Raw genomic sequence first — 15,538 nt, 5'->3', positions numbered from 1 at the left:
TGCACATATAACATTTCATATGATCTGTAAGCTTATCTGTAACTATATGCTATGCCATGAACTTTAAGAGCTCTTTTCATCCATAATCATTGTCATGCATAACTTATAAAATTGAGATAATTGTAATACAAAAAAATTCTTACACTATGGCATATGATTGAATAAAACTTTGCATTCAAATATAAAAGGAAGTGCAATCATGTAAGTGGATTCTTTATAAAATCCCCAACATTTTTTCAAAAGATTTATAATAAAATTTTGTTGGGGTTTTTGGTGTTGTGTCCCCTTATTTGGATTTGATGTTGGGTTGAGTCGAGTCGTCCTTTCACCTAAATAAATTGCAAAGGAGAACTTAGAGGAGTATATTAAAGTTTTAGTCTAAATTTTAAATAAATACTCGTATATATATATGTGTGTGTGTGTGTACGGACCCCACATAAAATCATATCCCAAAAATATTGCATAAGTATATATATATAGTCCTTATGATATCCAATTTCCAATCCCCAATAATGCTGTGTATGTATATATATACACAAAACAATGCTGCATATATATTTATATACACACATAACCTTACATGACTATATATATATATATATACACGTGTGGGGTGCTAATCATTTATCCTCCAAGTCTTACACATCTAAAAATTTATTTATTTATTTTTATTATTATTATTATTATTGGATGTACAAAATCTAATCACAAAAACACTATACTGACTTATGTGAACATATATAAAAAAATCTGTCTAAACAAAATATTGCATATATATAATCTTTATAAAACCTATAGAACTAACATTTTAATAATAAGAGTCATTTTTATAAACTCCTTAAATAACCATCCACATAAGAATCCTAAAATACCCATAAGAAGCAAATAATAACATATCCTCAATCTCTTTTCAAGAAAACAAAATGATAACAGAGAAAGAAGGCAACAGTTCCTCACCGCTGCTGTGCTAAGAGTGAGATTGCAAGAAAAACTTGAAATAAACCTCCTGCTTGTGTTTCTCTACTATGTGGGCGTGAGGAATAATAGAAGCTTTTGGGGGTATTTATACTATAACCAAGGAGAGTTGAGAGAGAGAGAGATATAATAAAAAAAATAAGCTAAAAGACAAGTGTCAAAATGGATATTGGGAAATCCATGCAAAAGGACAAATGTCCAATATGTGGCTTCAAGATACCTGATAGGCTTATGCATGAGATACAATTGTCAATGCATAGAAGGGATAAAAACATGTTGTTTTGTTCTTTTCTTGGAAACCAAGAAGGCAAAAGGCTTTAATTAATAAAAACTCTCTCTCTTTATTTTTTTATTATTTTTTAATTTTAATTTTTTTTTTTTTTTTTTTTTAAAGGCCTACGTTGAGTTTGTAATAAACAATTTCCTCCTAGATTCTAGGAGACTTTAATTGGCTAAAAACTCTCTAGTCCTATTTTAGTAGATCCTCTTGTATATTCATATAATTTATATAAGTAACTATATCCTCCCATGTGCCTATATATATATATATATATATATATATATATAGCACTTATAAAAACATTTAATATATATCAAAATGCTTTATAACTCTATTTTAAATAAATAAATAAAATCTACAGGATGTCACAGCAGGTACCCGCCCCGCCCCGCATAAGTATAAAATTAAAAAATCCTAACCTTAACTCTCTCTCTATTCTGCCGCCGTCTCTCCCTCTCTTGCTCTCTCTCTAGTTTGTTCTCTCGCTCGTTAGCGGCTCTCTCTCAATCTCTCGTCTGCACCGCTACTCCACCTCCTCTGACCACGTGCTGCTGTGTCGCTCCCACCTCCACAAACCATGATCCAGGTTTTTTTTCTCTCTCTCTAGACCTCTTTCATGAATGGGAACCAAAAGATCTCTTTTATCATTATCTTAATCTGAATTATTCTTTGGTTTTCTTTTCCATTGTTTATAGGTTTGTTTCTCGGGGTTCTAATGTAGGGTTGTGTTTGTTTTGGAGGAAAAGAAAACTGCAGAAGAGACGAAAATGGAGGAGAAGAAACCAAAGAAACCGACAAAGAAGCTGGCGGAGGAAAAGAAAGGAGAGGAAGTGAAGGATGGAAAAGAACCCAACCCGCCCCGCACCGATAAGGTTCACTTTGCCTAGGTAGCGGGTTGAATTTTCTGAACCCGTAGGGTGAGGGTCGGGTAGGGGAAAAGGCCAAAACCCGCCCCGCCCCGCCCCGTGCCCATACTCAGGGGCTAATGTTGCAGCTCTTATTGATATGGATTCTAGATGGTTGAACATCCCTCTGGTTAAGGAGATTTTTAATGAGGAGGAAGCTGAAAAAATTTGTGGAATGGCCATTTGTACAAATTCATGTGCAGACCAATTAGTTTGGGCAGGAAACAAAAATGGAATTTTCACTGTCAAAAGCGCATATCACTTGGCAAAGGAGCAAATTAGTATGGAGGAAGGAGATAGTTCTAATCCGCAAGCATTGGTGTCTTTATGGAAGAGGATCTGGCAGATTAGAGGTCCAAGGGTGATTAAGATGTTTATGTGGAAGGCTTGTAGTAATATACTTCCAACAAAGGAGAAGCTCTACAAGCGGAATATTACAACAAACCCTCTATGTGTTCACTGTGAGCAAGTGATGGAAACTCTTGGCCATGTTTTGTGGAGTTGTCTAGCAGCAAAGGATGTGTGGTTAGCCTGCAATAAAAAGATCCAGAAATGCACCAACGATGAAACAGATTTTCTGAGTATTCTAGAAAAACTGTTGGACAAGTTGGAGGCTTCGGATATGGAGATGGTTGCATGTGTGGCTCGACAGAAGCAAAGTTCAATTGGAGGCTTTCACCAAAGCTGAGCAAGGTCGACAGAGCCAAAGTCGAATTCCAAATGATCATGGGATGATGGTGTAGCACAAGCCTCCTGAGGGATGTATAAAACTCAATTGGGATGCTGTAATTGACAAGAGGCAAAAGAAGATGGGAGTAAGCATCATAGCCAGAGATCATGAAGGCCAAGTGGTGGCTACGAAGTGTGCTAACAGACCTTTCATTTTGGATCCAGCTTCTGCGGAAGCAACTACGGCATCTTTTTTTTGTCATTGTGATTAGAAGTTTTGATAAACAACTCATTAAATTTTGATGCAAGAGAATGACTGCATTTTCAATGTTGGCAAACATTTCACTGCAGCTACAAAATATGGGATTTCAGTCAACCAGTGCGAAGGGATGAGGAATTTAAATTTCAATATTCATCATGGCCGGGGAAGGTAATGATGATGTTTAAGAAGAAATATCTGGCATCATTGCTCAAATGATGTCGGGCAAAGGCTTTCTTCCTTCCATTTTACAAACATTTGTTACCATCAATTTCCTTGCTTCTTTACCAAAAAAAAAAAAAAAAAAATCTAGCATCATTGCTGGGTCTTAGCATACACTAAAAGATTATGAACAAAGAGATAAAGACTAGATAATAGCGTAGAAGGAACTTCTAATAAATCCTCAATCTTACCCATTTTCTTCCTGAAATTTTGTCACATTCTTCGAAAGTCTTAATTTGCGTAAGTGTTACTTTACCTAATTTTCTTGGGGAACCAAACATCTTTTTACAAAAAAAAAAAAAAAAATCAGCATGGTTTATAGGGAAAGATAATGTAAAAGGATAGGGTTTGGTGTTTCCTGTTGCTGTTCTCTTTGTATTCCCTAGTTTTTCTTGTTGTAATTTTTGTACTCGTTGCTGTTGAATAAGAGCAATTTATTCAAAAAAAAAATTTAACCTTATGATTTCAGCTATAATACAATATTAAATTACCGCTTAATTTAAAGACTTAAATAAAAATTTAAAATAAGATTTTTTTTTTTTTTTTTGGTCATTGTGATGAGAAGTTTTGATAAATAACTCCCTAAATTTTGAAAAGTGATTAATCACCCCCTCATAAAAAAAAAAAATTTTAAAAAAAAATTTCTATCATTTGTATTAAACAAGGAGCTCGTGAGCTGAATTTAGAGTTGGAAATAAAAGCCCACTTACTATTAGAAAATAGAAAATGGGGCTTGCAAAACCGTTTTCCAACGAAAAGACGTGGCAAAAAGAGGTTAGAAGAATCAAGAAAGAACATTTCTGTTTCTATATGATCCATTTCCTGGCCGTTGGGAATTGAAATTCCCGCTGAGTAGTGGGTATTGAGTATTCTACGCGTTCGAAGTTACTCATCTCCTCCGCCAAAACAATAAACTCCGTAAATGTCGATTCTCCCGCCGGATTTGATCACCGAAATACTTCTGCGATTACCCGTGAAGAGCCTGATACGTTTCCAATGCGTTTCGAAGCCATGGCAGGCACAAATCAATGGCCGAGCTTTCATCCGCATTCATCTCGACTTCTCCATTGTGGGCAACATAGAACGCCATCTCATATTCATGGAGCGCGGGCGACAACTGCCGCGGAATTTCTCAGGAGTGCGCTTCAACGACGACGACCGATTCGAAGAAGCGCTCGTGAACATTCACCAGCCACTACTCGATGCAGGACAGTACACCTATATCGTGAACTACTGCAATGGACTAGTTTGCTTCCACAACTATGAGGGAGAGATTGTGATTTGGAACCCATTAATCCGGCGGTACAAGAAGTTGCCCTTTGAGCCGGTGGGATTCACCGACTATGATCTGTCTAGTTCGCCCAGTTTGGCCTTCGGACACGACCCAGTTAACGACGACTACAAGGTGATGAGGGTTCACGAGTTCTATAGAAAGATTGATGCCAAAAGTGCCATTGAAGTCAAGGTCTATAGTCTGAGAGCGCATTCTTGGAAAAGCGTCGAAGAGGAATGGCCTAAAGAGTATAGTTCAGCCGATCCTAGTTCGATGTCCTTAAACGGTGCTTTCCATTGGTTAGTTGATCCTTTTAGTGGGTCCCTGCACCGGCAGACCCTTCTAGCTTTCGATCTAGCCACCGAAAAGTTCAAAACGTATACAATTCCGGTTCAATCAACCGATGATTGCTCACTCGGTTTGGAGGTCTTGAAAGGATGTATATGTGTTTGCGTGAATGTCAATTTGACACTCAACGATGTTTGGGTGATGAAGGAGTACGAGGTAGTCAGCTCTTGGACTCGTCTTTACACCATTGTGCAAGGCGCAGTCCCTTGGACTTTTGATTACTGTAAACCTTTGGTGTACTCGAAAGACGGCAAGAAGGTTCTAATGGAGCAAGATTTGGAGCATCTTTTTTGGTATGACATAGAGGAGAAAAGGGGTACAAGGGTTGAGTTTGGTGGTATGCCTGATTTGTTTGAGACGGCCATTTGTGTGGGAAGCCTTGTTCTTCTCGACGACGGTGATAGAGTGTAAAATTTATAACTGATTTGAGTGTAATTTTTTGTTTGATTAATTCTTTGGCTTGATATTAAGGACTTAGTTTTCAACTCATATTGGTCTATATATGTTTGTGCCAGGAATAATAATCCATCGGATGGTCCTAATCTGTTGATAGAAGCCATGGAGGAGGAAATGATAAATGAGGAACAAGCTGTTTGATATTAGATTGCAAGGAAAACTGCTTTGGAGCCCATTTTGGTACAACTCATTTTCTTGGGAATTTTATATCATGTAGAATTTCTTTGCTTCAGCATTCCGAGTTATGTCTAATGTCTATCTCTGCTGGAATTCTCTAGACTTACTAAACTATTTTAAGTTCTATGTTGCTCAAATGTTCTATGGAGGCAAAGATTTTCTTTCTCCAAATACAGCTATCCATTTTTTTGTATGCATTTGCTTGCACGTTAAATATTTTTCAGCCTGCATTAGCTTTGATTCTTAAAGTGCAAGTAGGCATTGTATTTGATTGTGTCTTCTTCGTGCCATTGGTTGGGATGCACATTTCTTTCGAAAATATATACAAGGATGTAGAACTTGCTAGCATAGAAGTTGCGAGCAGATTCTGGAGATGGATTCTAATTTTGATTTCATTTGTTAGAAAGTTGTAGGGGTATCAAAAATTATCGGGAAACCGAAACCGGAAAACTGGGAAACCGGGGTCCCGGTTCCGATTCCGGTTTGAAAAATCGAAAAACCGGGGTACCCCGGTTTTGGTACCGGTTTTTGGTACCTGATTTTTACCGGGAATACCGGAACCGGGTTTCCATTTTATTTAATATATATTATTTAATAATATATATATATTTTACACTTAGGTTTAGGTTTGGGGTATTTTAAAAAATTAAATTTTTATTTCTAAGGTCCAAATAGGCAAAAACATTGATTTTTTAGGATTTTTGGACTTTTTTAAGTTTATTTTTTAATTATTTGGAACAATCACAACAAAGCCCCTTTAATTTAGACAAAGAGACTAATAGATTTTTTAAAAAATGGACCAACTTATGAAAAAAAAAAAAAAAAAAAGGGGTTTTTTTTAGACTAATACCTAAAATAAACCCAAAACCAATTTTGAAGCCAGTTACGGACGGGTAAAATGAATTTGTGATGGCAAGGGACGATGTAGGAGTCACGATTACAGTTTTGGTTTCCTCAAGATGTAAGAACGAGTACCCAGTTCCGGTTCCCAGTTTTATGCAAAAACAGAAAGCGGACGGGTTGACACCCCTAGAAAGTTGAGTTAGGATCCAGAAGATGTTTTATGCAATAATGTATAAGTATTTAAAAATATACAAACAATAAAATAAAAAAATAATATTTAAATAATATGGAGAAAGAATTGACACCGAGACGAGAATGTGATTGAAAAGCCATTAGCTAAAATAATAGACTCAATTCATATGTTACTGTTAGTAACACACTGATATAATAGACTTAGTAGTAGTTAGTATGCTAGTAGAATGTTTATACTAAGAGCATGTTTGTAATTGTGTTAAAGACCTTAAAATGTACTTTTAGTACTTAAAAAGTTGTGTAAAACAAAAAGCTAACATATTGGGTAAAAACTTTTTACTTTAGGTCGAGTAAATATATTAACAAATAATTCAAAATAACTCTCAAAATTATTTTTACTTTATGTCACATCAAAAAAATTTTAAAATAAAATATACTCTCTAAATAATATCAACAAAGAGCACGTTTTCTTTTATTTATTTACCATTGTGTCGAATATACATTCAACACTAACCATTAGGATGGAAAGACAAATACTCATCTCTATTCTCTAAATTTGAATTAACATGTCAACCTAATAAGTTGAATTAAAAAAAAAAAAAAAGGTTACTTTTCAACCTACTTTTTATTAATCATTGTTAGTGAAATTTTTGCACAACCATTAAAAATTTAAACGTATATGCATCCAATTATAAAACTACTGTCGAAGGCGACGGCCTCTTTGAGAGAGGAATCAAGCACGCAATTTTATGTTAAACTGATGAGTAATGCTATAAGTCTTCCTAGAGTCATCTCAATTGTGATGTGGCTTTTAAAATCACCAATAGATCAAAACTCAATAAATCACATCTCAAATTCAACGTTGATTTTAAAAGCCACATAACATTTGAGATGACTGTAGGAGGACTCTAAAAAGACTTATAGCATTACTCTAAACTGATAGTGAAATATTTGTTTGTTTAACTTAATAAAAATAATAATTAAAATTTTTTTTTTTTAAAAAAAAAAAAATGTCAAAGGCACATGTTTAAGGACACTTGGCAACTCCTTGGACATGTTTGTAGGGATTTGCTAAAAACCAGTTTGTAACAAATTTTTGTCCTCTAGAAATTTCTTGTATATAAACCAACCTCTAAAACTAACATATATCCTTTGCATGTGAGAATTACGCTTTTTTTTTTTTGTTTTTTTTAACAGCATATACTTTTCACATGGTTTGAAAGCATGTGATTCTCACATGCTTAAAGAACATGTCACTTTTATAAACTAATTTGGAGAAGTTTTCTACAAACTAGTTTATAGGAAATTTCTTTGTCTTATTTGGGATGAATATAAATTTCATATAAACTAGCCTCGCTTAGGAATAACCAATTCATGGGGCAGTTGGAGTATCACAGGAGGGACTATAACGAATCCGGGTATTTGGAGTTACGAAGGTGTGGCCGGTGCACATATTGTGTTTTCTGGCTTGTGCTTTTTGGCAGCTATTGGCATTGGGTGTATTGGGATCTAGAAATATTTTGTGATGAACGCACGGGAAAACCTTCTTTGGATTTACCTAAGATTTTTGGAATTCATTTATTTCTTTCAGGACTCATATTATTTTAATAAGACGTGCTTTTCACATGTTTTATAATAGTTTAACGTATAATGTGGCTTTTAGAGGCTAGAAATTTGTGTCCTTTGGGCGAGAAATTATATAAGACAAACATTTTATGGGTTGGCAACTTGAAAGTGATGTGTTATTTAAGCATGTGAGAAACAACACATGTACTCTTTATATATTAATGGACACATATTACTTTTTTTAAAGATTAAAATGTAGGAATATATACAAGTAAGAAATTTTCTTCCAAAAAGTCTCTTTCGAAACAATTTACAAATTGAAAAAAAAATTCTTACTCATCCATGTCGAGTCTCTTGCTGGAGTTAATCCCTGAAATACTCATTCGATTACCCGTCAAGTCTCTATTACGTTTACGGTGTGTTTCAAAGGCATGGCATGCGCTAATCAACGACCCGATTTTCATCAACATGCATCTCAAGCTTTCCATATATTGCCGCCAACCGAGAACGCACACTCATCGTCCTAGAATGCGATGATGAAGTTAAGCATCCGCCACCAAATTGCTTCTCAGTGCGCTTTAACGACAATCACCAGTTCGACAGAGCTTTCTTGAAGATTTGCCAGCCACTGAGACATCTAAGAAAGTTCACTCATATCGTGGGCTACTTCAACGGATTGGTTTGCCTCGAGAATTGCCGTGAAAGAGAGATTGGGATTTGGAGCTAATTAATCAGACGGTACAAGAATTTGCCGATTGAGCCAATAGAAAGGGGGAAGTAGAATTAAGATTCGTGGTATGCCCAATTGTCAGATTCGGACAGCCTTTTGTGTGGGAAGCCTTGAGGAAGAGGAAAAATTTTAACGGAATTTTTTGTTTGATTAATTCTTTTTTTGTCTCAATATTATGGACTTAGTTTCTAAATCGCGTTGGTTTATGTTTGTGGCCGAGGGAGAGGGTCTTAATCTGTTGAAGAACAAGCTGTTTGATATATTATACTGTAATATATATTGGAGCCTATTTTGTTATTATTCATTTTCCTCAACCTCAACCATGGTGGGACAAAAAAAAAATTATATATTTTAAAAAATGGTTAAATAACTTTTTGCCACATGTGTTTAACAACTTTATTTTTTGTCCATTGGGGTTTAGTTTTTATCTCAAGAAATACCTTCGGTTTACATAAAAACGGAGATGGTACCTCCGTCAAACTTCTGTCCAAAAATTGACGGAAATCCACATCAACGCCCCTAAAATCTTGACATGTGTCCATATACAAAATAAAAAATAAAAAAATAATTTTTTTTTTAAAAAAATTAAAAATATTAAAAAATTAAATTAAAATTTCCTATCTCAGGCAGGACAGGAAGTCCTTTTGAAGGCAGTTGTACAGGTGATATCAACATACACAATGAGTGTTTTTATGTTACCAAACACCTTATGTAAAGACATTAACTCTATGATGTCTAAGTTTTGGTGGGAGCATAAAGATAATCAATCCAAAATGTCGTGGATGAGCTGGGAGAAGATGGGGAGAGCGAAGCATCGAGGAGGAGTGGATTTTAGAGATTTATAGTGTTTTAATTTGGCTTTATTGGCCAAGCAAGGGTGGAGATTGACATAGTTTCCAGATTCCTTGGTAGCCTTAATTTTTAAAGAGAAATACCATCCAAATGGTAATTTTTTGGATTCTTCATTAGGATCCAGACCTTCGTATGCATGGAGGAGCATCTGGAAAAAAGGGGAATTATTGCAAGATGGATTGATGTGGAGGGTGGGAGATGGCCGATCTATTATGATTTGGGGGGATAGATTGTTGAATTCTCCATCACCAATACAATCCAGTCACTTGTAAAAATTCTGAATAGAGGGGCAAATAGGGCTCGACAAAAACTCACTCAACCTGCAAACCCGCCCCGCCCCGCCCGGATTTTGAGGCGGATTTGAATTGGATAAAATCCAACCCGTGGGGACAAGGCGGGTTGCGGGTATAGAATTTTTTCCCCGCAGGTACCCGCCCGCCCCGCATAAGTATAAAATTAAAAAACCCTAACCTTAACTCTCTCTATTCTGCCACCGTCTCTCCCTCTCTTGCTCTCTCTCATCTCTCTCTGGTCTATTCTCTCTCTCGTTTGCACTGTTGCTCCACCTCCTCTGACCACTGGCTGCTACGTTGCTCCCACCTCCACAAACCACGATCCATGTTTTTTTTTCTCTCTCTAGGCCTCTTTCATGAATGGGAACCAATAGATCTCTTTATCATTATCTTAATATGAATTATTCTTTGGTTTACTTTTCCATTGTTTATAGGTTTGTTTCTCGGGGTTCTGATGTAGGGTTGTGTTTGTTTTGGAGGAAAAGAAACCTGCAGAAGAGACGAAAATGGAGGAGAAGAAACCAATGGAGAAGACAGAAGAGAAACCGACAAAGAAGCCGGCGGAGGAAATGAAAGGAGAGGAAGCGAAGGATGGAAAAGAACCCAGCCCGCCCCGCACAACCCGAACCCGTGCGGTTAAGGTTCACTTTGCCTAGGTAGTGGGTTGGATTTTTCGAACCTGTAAGGTGCAGGTCAGGTAGTGGAAAAAGCCGAAACCCGCCCCGACCCGCGCCAACCCTTAAGGGCTAATGTTGCGGCTCTTATTGCTATGGATTTTAGATGGTTGAACATCCCTCTGGTTAAGCAGATTTTTAATGAGGAAGCTGAAAAAATTTGTGGAATGGCCATTTGTCCAAATTCATATGCAGACCAATTAGTTTGGGCAAGAAACAAAAATGGATTTCGCTGTCAAAAGTGCATATCACTTGGCAAAGGAGCAAATTAGTATGGAGGTAGGATGCTATGTGTTTCATCATGTTATGGAGATCCATGATATAATATATGCTACATATATTAAATCAAATATATATTATTATTATTATGTCCATTTGGGAGTTCTAATCCGCAAGCATTGGTGTCTTTATGGAAGAGGATCTGGCAGATTAGAGATCCAAGGGTGGTTGAGATGTTTATGTGGAAGGCTTGTAGTAATATACTTCCAACAAAAGAGAAGCTCTACAAGCGGAATATTACAAGAAACCCTATGTGTTCACTGTGAGCAAGTGATGGAAACTCCTGGCCATGTTTTGTGGAGTTGTCTAGCAGCAAAGGATGTGTGGTTAGCCTGCAATAAAACATCAAGAAATGCACCAACGATGAAACAGATTTTCTGAGTATTCTAGAAAAACTGTTGGACAAGTTGGAGGGTTCGGATATGGAGATGGTTGCATGTGTGGCTCGACAGAAGCAACAGTTCAATTGGAGGCTTTCACCAAAGCTGAGCAAGGTCAACATAGCCAAAGTCAAATTCCAAATGATCATGGGATGATGGTGTAGCACAAGCCTCCTGAGGGATGCATAAAACTCAATTGGGATGCTGCAATTGACAAGAGGCAAAAGAAGATGAGAGTAAGCATCATAGCCAGAGATCATGAAGGCCAAGTGGTAGCTACGAAGTGTGCTAACAGAACTTTCATTTTGGATGCAGCTTTTGCATAAGCAATTGCGGCATCTTTTTTTTGTCATTGTGATTAGAAGTTTTGATAAATAACTTATTAAATTTTGAAAAGTACAAGAAGAAAACAAATGAATTTATATCATTGCAAAAATTGATAGAAAATCTATTAACACGACATGGATCCGGCTTGCATGCGGTAGTGGAAAACGGTACCATTTTTCATAGTTAAAAACTATGTTTAAAAAGTTAATAATAAAAAAATATTAAAACTTAAAAATTATAAAACAAATAATAATTAAAAAGATAAAAATATTAAAAAATATCAAACCCCAGTCATCTTCTACTTTGGCCATGCCTCATGCGCAGCTACGCTTCCTGCAACCCATCCATAGTAGGAGCACGCAGAGCAGCAGCACCACAGAGGAGGGATGGTGCCTCTCAGCCTGTTGTCCTGCAAATGAAGCAAGTACAGTAGCCTAAGCCAGACAAGAGAGACCGGAATCTGGCCAGAGATCTGGTTCCCAGAGAGGTCAACGACTTTGAGGCGGTGGAGGCGAGAAAGTCGCCAGGATTTGAGATTAAGAAAGCCGGAGAGGTCGGGATGGCCGGCCACCCCCTTGGGCTCGGGGTCGCCAGCCACCCCCTTATCCTTTTTAATAGTTTTTGTTTTTTAATATTTTTATTTTTTTAATTATTAATTATTTAATATTTAATAAATTTTATATTAATTCTTAAAAAAAAAAAAATGTTTTTATTACTCAAAACAGGATGGTTTTGGACTACCGCACCATGAGGTAGTTTTTCACTACCGCATGGAAGTGAGATCCACATGACATATATGTTAACCTCAACCATAGTGATACACGTGTGACAGTCTCAATAAATTTTAAAAAAAAAAAAAAAAATTGCGTCACGAGGAAGCAGTCGCAACAATCTTTGAAATCCAATTTTAGCCAATCATTTTCAAGCAATCTGCCACGTGTCACTACCACAAGCAAATAAAACGGGATGACATTTGCCAAGAGAGTCTCTCTCTCTCACACACACTTGTTTGCTCTTGGAGCACTGCACAGTTCACACAATGCCTGCTGCAGGAGCAACAGCATTACATTCTTTCCTCTGCTTCTCTCCTCAGAAACCATCATCTTCACCGCCACTAAATTCCCAGCAATCAAACGGCACCTTGGCAGCAAAACCCAAAAGCGTCCTCCAAAACCACCCACTCTACACACCAACCCATGAAAATATCTCCCTCCAAATCAAAGAGAAAATCCTCTGCCTTGAAATCATGGGTGTTGACTCAGGGAAAGCCCTCTCCCAAAACCCTTCTCTACACGAAGCCTCCCTCGAATCCGTCCACTCCATCATCTCCTTCCTCCAAGCCAAAGGCATTCGCCAGAAGGACTTGCCCAGAATCTTTGGCATGTGCCCCAAAATTCTCACCTCCAACATCAAAACTGACCTTAACCCAGTTTTCATCTTCCTCTCACAATACCTTGGAGTCCCAGATCATAACTTTAGAAGGGTCATCAACAAATGCCCAAGATTGCTTGCTTGCAGTGTAAGCGACCAGCTGAAACCAGCCTTTTTTTACCTTCAGAGACTTGGGTTCAAGGACTTGGAGGCCTTGGCTTACCATGATTCTGTCTTGTTGGTTTCTAGTGTAGAGATCACCCTGATTCCCAAGCTGAAGTATTTGGAAAGTTTGGGGCTTTCCAGGGATGAGGCTGTGGGGATGGCTTTAAGGTGCCCGGCCCTGTTGACATTCAGCATCGAGAATAATTTTAAGCCAAAGTTTGAGTACTTTGCTGTGGTGATGGAGAGGAAGTTGGAGGAGTTGAAGGAATTCCCTCAGTATTTTGCATTTAGTTTGGAGAAGAGGATAAAGCCTAGGCACGAGAAAGTCTTGCAGAGTGGCGTGGAAGTCCCTTTGCCACTGATGCTTAAGAGCACTGATGAAGAGTTTGCTGGATTGATAAGACAAGGGGGGTAATGAGTATGACGGGTACACTTTTCTGAACACAACACTGATAGGAAGCGAAGGATTTTTGGCTTGTTTACATGCTTAGAATGTCAAGGAACAGGCTCCATGGTATGGTGAGAAGTAATTGAGTTGCAGAAATTCTTGTTAGTTGTCTTGTGCAAATTTGGATTGCCCATTTCATTTTACATTGTTTAATGTACATTGAAGCCACGGTGCTGTATATTGTATTATCTTCTGTAATAAAATTTCCAATATCATTTTATAGGTTTTATGATATAGTGGAATAGAAATTTTGGTTCCTGTATTACTAGCTGTAAATAGGCAAGCATTATTTTTTCTTTTCTTGTTTTTTTGGAAAGATTGCAATGTGGGCATGTGGAATTTACCTGATAATACCCAATGCTACTGGTAAATCAAATAGACAAGATGACTAGAGAAACCACTGCAATACTCAAAGTTCACTACTTTGAAGAAAATCCTTGTGTTCCTTCTTCCTTTCTCATATATGAGTGCTTGTGTGTATGCACAGATGCGTCAGAAGAGACTGTGATTGGTGCTTGTATATATCTAGTGACCACTTATATCGATCTTGATATTGTATGTGGTTATTAGTAGGTTCGGGGTTATTACTTATAAAAAACAATGCAGGTTTTGGGTGATAGAGAATTTTTTCCCTGGGGTTTTTCTGCCTCGCACGGTTTTACACATCAAAACCATAATAAGAGAAGCTCCACAGTTGAGGTAAGGTGTAAAATTTTCTTTTTTGCTTTCCTGGAATGCCAGTATGTTTATCAATGTTTATACCTGCATCTTTTACAGAAGAGACATTGATGCCAATTTTTTTCACTAATTCCCTGTTCCTGTCCATTTTTTCTCCAACCCCTTTTCAGATTTTCCCCTTATGTTAGCTCAATGGCGAAGTCAAAGTCTTACTCGATCCGCATGAAGGAGACGTTTTGCACGGGTCCGAATTTTATCCGACTAGAGTAGGTACGCAAAGTGGTCCTACCTTTGAAGAGTTCCTCGTCATAAAATAAAAAATAAATAAAATTCCCCATATGTTAGAAAAGCTATAAAATTGATAGCAATATTGTTCAGTAGTTTCGATGCATTCTACTGTATAGCAATCGTATACATTGGTATTATTATATTTATGCATTTCTGCTTAGTTCGGATATTGCTTGGTTTATCAATACTCAACAGTGTGATATTGTTGTCAAACTTCCTGGCCGGGGTTCTATTGTTTCTCTGTTACATTGTTAAACTTTCATTTATCCCAAGTAATAAATAATGTAGGGCAACTTTGGCTGAAGTGACCTGAAATTTCATCCTAACTACATTCTGAAATTTAATAGCTGCTCAGTCAATCTTGGCATTTTATATGATCATAAGCCTTGACTTGAAATTAATTCGTGTGGTCAATTACAGTAAAGGATCAAATATGATAATATCAACCAAAGAAACAGAGCTGAACCTGTACTTACATTAATAGTTTGGTGTATAGAGTTAAAAATAAGAAGGTTAAAGGTGAAAACCCCTGAGAGAAGGGGGGTACAAAATCCAATGCTTTTAGTATGCAGATGTTGAAGTTTTCAATTTGTTTCTGAAAGGGTAGTTGTAACTTGACGATGGTATAGATCAAGGTAAAGATTTTTAATGTATGTTGCTTTCCAAATGATGTTACTGCTGTCTGCAGATGATGCTTTCTGGTAGCTAAATCTTCCTTTTTCTTCACTCAGCACAAAGAGAAAGATAAAAGATAAAAGATAAATAGAAGTGGTACACATATTCTCAAGTGCTCACTCTTTAATGTGGTAGTGAAAATTATTATTAGATGAAATAATAAATAAAAGAGGAAAATGCAGTTTACCCCCTGAAGTCTCAGGAGTTTTTCAA

General features: G+C 37.0%; 2 protein-coding genes across 3 annotated transcripts; both read left to right on the top strand.

Moving 5' to 3' along the window:
• Nucleotides 1–4,232: 4,232 nt before the first annotated feature.
• On the top strand, nt 4,233–5,528 carry LOC132178222 (F-box protein CPR1-like). The gene is made up of 2 exons (XM_059590670.1): nt 4,233–5,338; nt 5,447–5,528. Exons 1-2 carry the CDS (start codon nt 4,233–4,235, stop codon nt 5,526–5,528), a joined length of 1,188 nt encoding a protein of 395 aa, XP_059446653.1.
• A 7,178-nt stretch (nt 5,529–12,706) lies between these two features.
• LOC132177063 (transcription termination factor MTEF1, chloroplastic) lies at nt 12,707–14,835 on the top strand. 2 transcript variants are annotated; one of them, XM_059589273.1, is made up of 2 exons: nt 12,707–13,750; nt 14,533–14,835. In XM_059589273.1, the coding sequence occupies exon 1, from the start codon at nt 12,740–12,742 to the stop codon at nt 13,649–13,651; it is 912 nt and encodes a 303-aa protein (XP_059445256.1). In that variant the 5' UTR covers nt 12,707–12,739; the 3' UTR covers nt 13,652–13,750; nt 14,533–14,835. The 2 variants fall into 2 exon arrangements, with proteins under 2 accessions (XP_059445256.1, XP_059445255.1); XM_059589272.1 differs by having other exon boundaries at nt 12,707–14,383.
• The last annotated feature ends 703 nt before the right edge of the window (nt 14,836–15,538 follow it).

The sequence above is a fragment of the Corylus avellana genome, chromosome ca4, assembly GCF_901000735.1.
Source record: "Corylus avellana chromosome ca4, CavTom2PMs-1.0".
NCBI lineage: Eukaryota > Viridiplantae > Streptophyta > Magnoliopsida > Fagales > Betulaceae > Corylus > Corylus avellana.
This window is presented reverse-complemented; position numbering and strand designations above follow the sequence as displayed.

Bases quoted from the DNA above. Each gene is read 5' to 3' on its own strand.
- LOC132178222 (XM_059590670.1), top strand. From the start codon at position 4,233: ATGTCGATTCTCCCGCCGGATTTGATCACCGAAATACTTCTGCGATTA. The intron at 5,339-5,446 runs GTAAAATTTATA...TGTTTGTGCCAG, and splicing joins CTCGACGACGGTGATAGAGT to GAATAATAATCCATCGGATG.
- LOC132177063 (XM_059589273.1), top strand. From the start codon at position 12,740: ATGCCTGCTGCAGGAGCAACAGCATTACATTCTTTCCTCTGCTTCTCT.